We start from the raw sequence: 7,148 nt of genomic DNA, 5'->3' as shown, positions 1-7,148 counted from the left end.
TATATATATATATGTGTATATACATACACACATATATACATATATATATACATACACACATATACACATATATATATATATATATACATACACACATATACATACACACACACATATATATATATATATATATCTATATATATATATATATATATATATATATACATACACACATATATATATGTGTATGTGTGTATATATATATATATATATATGTATATATATATATATGTGTGTGTGTATGTGTGTATATATATATATATATATATGTATATATATATATATGTGTGTGTGTATGTGTGTATATATATATATATATATATGTATATATATATATATATATATATATATTTATGTGTGTATATATATATATATATATGTATGTGTGTATATATATGTATATATATATATATATATATATATATATATATATATATATATATACACACATAAACTCAGTCAATAATTAGTCATTAATGTTTCAATAACATGATTGATTGACAGACTCAAAACTTGTAAAAATGAAGGAGGGTGGGGGTAAAACAAAAATAGAGGAACATAAAATGTTTTCTTGAATCAAATTTAATCAATGTTTGCAGAGCAGACTTTGTTGTTTTTATATAAAGAGAGAAGCTCGTCTTTCATAGGTTAGAGTTTAATGCTCTTAACAAGGTTTTAGCAAACAACGTGTTTAATTTCCAGGGGTTAGGGCCTCCCCTCCACACCTCCCATGCACATTTAAATCTGTCCGGCCCGTCTGGTCGTGTCCTTTGTCTTCTTATATTGTCTCATGCCATCTGCTGATTGTTATTATTATGGGTGGCTTTGGATTTAAAGCAGCACCACCTGTGCTGCTCCCTTTCGCCCACAATTGGCCCACTGTAAAACTTTTTTCCAGCTCGCACTTACTCTGAAACTCGGAAAGCACCGCCGGTTTTTGTACCATCTTAACTAGTCGTTAAACATAACAGTGTATCGTTGCCTGGTGACGTCAGCGTCCCAGTAAGATCCCAGTTCCCCCCGTCTCTCAGGCAGGCTTTGGAAATCCAACAGGATGCTTACCACTCCGAGTTGGGACTTTAGCAAACCCTGTTTAAACTTTTGGGCACTATGATCAAATGTGAACGGGAGTAGCGGACAATGTGGAGAAGAGCTGCGGGTTTCCAGACGGACAACGATGGAAACGTGGAGCTGAAACTGCTGAGTGAGTCAACCGTTGTCTCCGCTTTAGCTCCAGGCTAACGTTAGCTAGCCAACTTCGCTTTTCGCCAGCAACCACAATGGAAATTCATTTAGCTAACGACATCAGTCTACATAGAGCAGAGTCTGGCGAAACAAGATATTTAATTGTTGTTTAAACCTATTAATTAAAAGGGGCTTATTTTAACCTTGTGTTTCCATAACTGTTCATTTCAACGTTTTTTTCTCATAAAACTGACTTTTTCAGCTCATGCCAGCTAACAACATAAAAAGTGTTGTCATGGTGATCAGAGCAAAGGGGCTGGTTTCAAACCAACCGCCACAAGATGGAGACATATTGTTGTCTTTCCTCCAGCAAAATGTTTGCGTATGTTTTTAATTTGGTGTCTTTTTCAGGTCCCACTCCAGCAGGATGTCATCGTCCGCCAGTAAGTGTTCTCTCACTCATACAACCTAAAATAGGCGCTGCAATATCTTATATCTCATGTGTACCCTCATAAAGGTTTCTGTCATAGGATGTAGTTAAGAAATAATGAAAACAGAATCTGGGGTATTATAACCTTTAGTACTTATATTAAATCTCCGAAAACCCCCAAATCCTTTTATACAGTCATGTGTAAAAGAAAGTACATTGTCTCTCCGTTAAAAAAAAAAAGTCATGTGACAAGACAGTCAATAAAAGTAAGCCAAAATATACAACTAATTTAAGAGACAACTAAATACACCAATATTATTTTAATATTATTTGTATGTATGTCTGTATGATGTTATTAGTCTCTCTCATATTTGTGGAGGAATTTTGGCTCAGTCCTCGCGAGGTTGCTTCAGTTCATTGAGATTTGTCATATTCTTTTATTCGTTGACATTTTACAAAAGCATCTTTCAGGAAAATGTGGCAATAGCTTTATTGTGTTTATATACTGTATATTACAAAGAACTAAATGAGCACAGATTGAGAAAATTCACACCACCTTGAGAAAGAGAGAGAGGTTTTAGCCAGGTTCTTGCTGTGACACAGTGGTGCAGCCACCATAACACTATGTATCATGCCTTTCCTAAGAACTTTTAAACTTGGGATTACAAGAATTTAATCACGAATGTTCTTGGATCTAACTCCTGAGACAAAGCCACACCATCTTAAAGTCTAAATGAAATTTGTTGATGATCAGTGAATCCCAAAATGACTTGTTTTCTGAAGCTGTGTTAAAGAGACAGGGTTTTGTCACATCTTATTAATTTGAATACTTTTTATTACATTTTTTCGATGAGATACTGAGAGGAACTTTACAAACAGTTTTAACAAATAACATTATAGACATAATAGTCCCTGTTGAAGGCAGTGAGGATAAAATCATTCGAACTCCTTTAAACCTCAAATTTTTATAGTCTCTTCGTGGTTCGATGTGATGAAAGAAACACAGAAAAAAGAAAATATGCTTTTTATCCATCGCTTCCACTGCATGTTCAGTTATGTTTGTGCACTTCATGCATCGTGTCTGTATGTTACCTCAGTTGAGCTCATGACCAGGCGGGCGAGGCAGCAGCGACAGCAGCAGCTTCTGCTGATGAACTTACATTTGCTTTCCAACCCTGGAGACTCTCTGCTGTTGCAGCAGACTTTGGATCGCCTGCTCCGCTGGCTGTGCCCAAGCCTCCGCATCTTTCATGTGTCAGAGAGGGCCTCCCCACTAAGAGCTCACGCTCGTGTCTGTCCTGTGGCAGGTGAGGATTTCTTGTGTGTACCCTTTATTGTAATGTACTCTACATGTCTTATGCCTACAGTATCACAAATGTCATTAAAATGAAATTTCTCCATTGTGAGATGAATAAAGTTAAATTAATCAATCAAAAGCAAGGATGGAAAACATTGTTGTGACCACTATATACATTTTAGAGATTTTCACTTTTTTGAGAAAATAATTCATATCTTACTTGTCAACAAGGTCTGGCAGTCAGGCTAACCGTTTCCCCATCTACCATTGTGGGTGTTAACATGTCTTTCATACTGAGAAGCCTTCCAGAGACATGTCTGTTTTTGTTATAGGTTGATTACAAATACATTTTTTGCCAAAAACTTTCAGGCTACCCTTCTTTGGCCATCACTTTCTTCCTCCACGAGGCTTACGGAGAAGAGCGGATTCTCAAAGTGCTGGACTTTTTCCAGCGGCCACCATGGCAGTACCATCACACTGAGAGTTGCGGCAACCGAACTGGGGGGATCCATATTACTTCCAGCAGCTCACCATCCAATGCTCTTCTGAGGCCCTACCTCCTGCCCAGTAGAGATTTCTATAGTCTGGGTGTGGGGATGCCTGTCTGGGGGGTACGGCCAGTGCACTGTGGAGGAGAAATACTGCGGGTAACATTATACAATGGCTATGGCAACTATGAGGATGCTGTGCGGCTCTATGAGACGGTGCTGCAGCGACAGGCAGAAGAGCAGAAGACTGGGTTCTGCTGGTTCACCCTCCATGCAGGTGAGGGCTTGGGGGGGTTTATTTATGAGCTTTGATTTCTGCATAACAAAAGCAATGCTTTATTTTTTTTTTTAGAAAATCTCTTCTCAATCCTTCATAATTTATGTACCTGTTGTCCTAATTTCTCATCTTCATATAGAGCCAGGGCTGTCCCTCCAGCTGGCGCTAAAGCAGCTGTCACCAGGGGTTCAGGTGGAGCCATGCAGCTCCGCTGTGCTGCAGTTTAGTGTGGAAGAGATTGGCCAGCTGGTCCCCCTGCTGCCCAACCCCTGCACCCCCATCAGCCCTTCACGCTGGCAGACCGAAGACCTGGATGGCAACAAGATTCTCTTTCAGGTAATATGCAGCCTAGTATGTAGTCGTAAGGTGCGAAAATCCTTGTTTAATTATTTAATTAGTCATTCATGATGAACTTATGTTTGGCAGTTTTTGAAGTAGGTAAGCTATAAGTAGGAAAATTTATTAATCTGAGGAATCTGAGTAACTCTGATCATGTTCAAGTTGTGATAACTACATAACCTGGTTAGAGTATCTGCAAAATAATACATGTTGTGGGTATTTCCAGTTAGTAGTGCGGGGGAACCTATAAAAAGTGGTCCAGTGAAAGACGTCCAGTAAACATTCAACAGTCAATAATGATTTACTGTATTCTCTTGAAGAGCAAAGGCTCTGTGGTTTGATTTCAGAAGACCTACTTTCACAAAAACCTGTTGTATATGTGCCTGAAAAGCCCAATTATTGAAGAGCAGGAATGGGCTAATTGATTAATTACAAACTAACTGTTTCATAGAGGATGAAAATAAATATTTAATGTGAATCATCAGTGTTGACTAAATAACAGGACATCTGTTCAGATTTACATGGAAGTAGTAGATTTGCTGCTCAAACACTGTAAATAATGCTATGAAGGATTTTTTGCCAATCAATACATTTGTAAATGATTAATAGACATGTTGATTCTCATTAGAATGACTAAAGTAAAATTTATTGGGAAACTTGAGATTTGAGTTGCTGCATTTTGTGTCTCAAATCTCTTGAACTGGATCAAGTTTCCTGTTTCACCAGTTTTTTTTTTAAAAATTCATTTCACAAGCTGGCTAAAAGACAAGTGTCAGCTTAATAAAAAAATGAACAAACAGGAAAATTCTTGAAGTCTACCTCTTTTTCTCCAGGCCATACATTCGGGGACTCAGGAGTTAACTTGCAGAATAACTCAAAGCTGTCAGAATGGCCATCTGTCAGATGCGTGCTTGTTAATTCTGTCACTTAACTAAATCTCAGTAGCCATGATGCATTTCATAATCCCGCTCCGTCTGTCGCTCTGCACTTCAGGTGAAAACCCCAGCGCAGCCTCAGCGACCTCTAACCTGTGCCTTTCCCCCGACTTGCCTGAGTGTTTCTCCTCGAGGGGTCCAGTTCAGGAGCACAGCACAGAGCCACAGCTTATCGCCCTGCAGCCTCACCGCCCCTCTGGCCTGGCAAAGTCATGGGCGAGGTAAGCATGAACAAATCAAACATGTTTACAGTTGTATAAGCAGAAATACGGAGACGTAGAACTTTTCAGCTAAACTGTCCGTTGATCCTAGGACACAGACCACGTAGTGAGCCTTTTTTGGAGAAGCTACATGGAGGAGGTGGTGGAGCGGAGAGCCTGGGATCAGAGAGCTGCTGCAGCACGCCGCCTGGGAGCTCCTGTTACTCCTCTCAGCGCAGCAGCCCTGCTCAGCTCTCAACATCCAATCACCCGGACTCCCCTCTGCGAACCTCTGTCACCCGCTCTCTCTCCCATCTTCTTCTGGAAGAAAATGAAGAGGAGTCAGAGACTAATGTAGACACAGGAGTCCCCATCTCTCCTCACTCAGAGACATCAATCAAAAGAATTCCTCGCTCCTCCTCAATTGACCTTTTGATGACTCTCCAGTCTGAGAGACCTGCAGCAGTTGGGGCTTCATCTGTCGAGGAGCTGGCCAGGGAGTTGATTGAATGTCTGCCACGGACACATATGAACCCTCAGAGGCCTTCTGGGACATGGGCCTCTGGTGGTTGGGCAGAAGCAGCCTTGGAGAGCAGGACCACTGTGGCTGAACAAAGCCCTTCAAACAGGCTCTTGGCAGAGAAAAGGACTACTGCTGTGCCTGCAAATGCAAACAGCGAGGAACCAGTTGATGAGTTCTTCATCTAATTTTCTACCACTGTGACACAAGTTGCTGTAATAATGAGAAGACACAAAAGTGTAGCCTGATAACTGAGGCCTTGTTGGAAGATGAAGGACAATGAAGTGCAACAGAAGGAGGCATTATTCAGACAGAAATGTGTCTTTAAAACCTTATAACTTACCCGTCTATTTCCACATTGTACATTAACAGCACTGTCCATCAGTAGACTGTTGGAAGGTGATTGGTGTAAAACAGCAAATATTATATTACTAATGTAAAAATGACTTACAGGAACATTTGAACAGGATTTGTGCAGCTATTTTACTATACAAATGTAGCTCTGTGAATAACGGTAACTTTTATGTGAGTGTTGCTGATGACAGTCTAGATTTATCAGTTGTCTTGGAAAGCTAACATTTCATGTTTTTGTTGCCTTTAAGCCAGATTAAATCTCAGTGTGAAGGTCTTTGATATTGCTGTTGATCATGATAAGAAATCAGATTAAGTCAGATTGCTTTCCACAGTGTCACAGGCCTAAAACCAGATTTTAACTAGTAGAAGTCTAATCTTCTGTGTTAAAACATACAAGTGGTGGATCAGACACAGCTAACTTACTGTGATGACTGATTTCTCTGGTCACTTTATCTAAGCAGAAAACAAACAGCCTAAACGAATACATAATGTGAGATCCCTGTTCATTATTTTATGTCCATGCTAAGCCGAGGGATCAGCAAACAGATTAACTTGAGTGAAAACTTAGCAAGCAAAACATGGATTCAGCTGATTACTTAAACAGATGGGAGCTGCATTTTTTCCAAAGAGCTCATCATGGTCATTATGTCCATTATTTGTCAATAAATACAATTCAGAGAAACAGAACTTCATCTTTTAATTTTTTTTATTCAAATTGTTATCATGGACACAAGTACACAAAAAAAACCTCTTAAATTTGCTGTTAAATCCTGCATCCTGTATTATAGTGCCAGCTTGATTACACACAGTTAAAGAGCTTTACTGGTTGGGCTTGTTCCACCATGAGGTGTGGAATTGACACTTAAATGAATAAAATAAATATATATTTGAAAAGTGTCTTTGTGTCCCAACAGTCACGTAAGATTAATTTTCCTGACTAAGATAGTGTTATTACACAAACATGAGCTAGCTTTGTCTGAAGTCTGAGCAGAATTACGAGATGCAGCAGATATTACTTGGTTTATCATAATGTAAGCTGCATCAGTGTGTCGTCTAATGTATTATATTACCTTACTGTAAGTCTGACATTTGACCCAGAGATCAGCCAGGTAAATGCATGTGA

General features: G+C 39.3%; 1 protein-coding gene across 2 annotated transcripts; it reads left to right on the top strand.

The window, feature by feature from the left end:
- Nucleotides 1-1,560: 1,560 nt before the first annotated feature.
- Nucleotides 1,561-5,859, top strand: fam124b (family with sequence similarity 124B; the record flags this gene model as incomplete). Of its 2 annotated transcripts, XM_079246224.1 has the most annotated exons (6): nucleotides 1,561-1,628; nucleotides 2,713-2,922; nucleotides 3,282-3,677; nucleotides 3,817-4,013; nucleotides 5,010-5,172; nucleotides 5,264-5,859. In XM_079246224.1, exons 1-6 carry the CDS (start codon nucleotides 1,613-1,615, stop codon nucleotides 5,857-5,859), a joined length of 1,578 nt encoding a protein of 525 aa, XP_079102350.1. In that variant the 5' UTR covers nucleotides 1,561-1,612. The 2 variants fall into 2 exon arrangements, with proteins under 2 accessions (XP_079102350.1, XP_079102349.1); XM_079246223.1 differs by lacking the exon at nucleotides 1,561-1,628 and having other exon boundaries at nucleotides 2,309-2,922.
- Between the last annotated feature and the right edge of the window lie 1,289 nt (nucleotides 5,860-7,148).

This window comes from Telmatherina bonti (assembly GCF_933228915.1).
Source record: "Telmatherina bonti genome assembly, chromosome: 9".
Taxonomy (NCBI): Eukaryota; Metazoa; Chordata; class Actinopteri; order Atheriniformes; family Telmatherinidae; genus Telmatherina; species Telmatherina bonti.
This window is presented reverse-complemented; position numbering and strand designations above follow the sequence as displayed.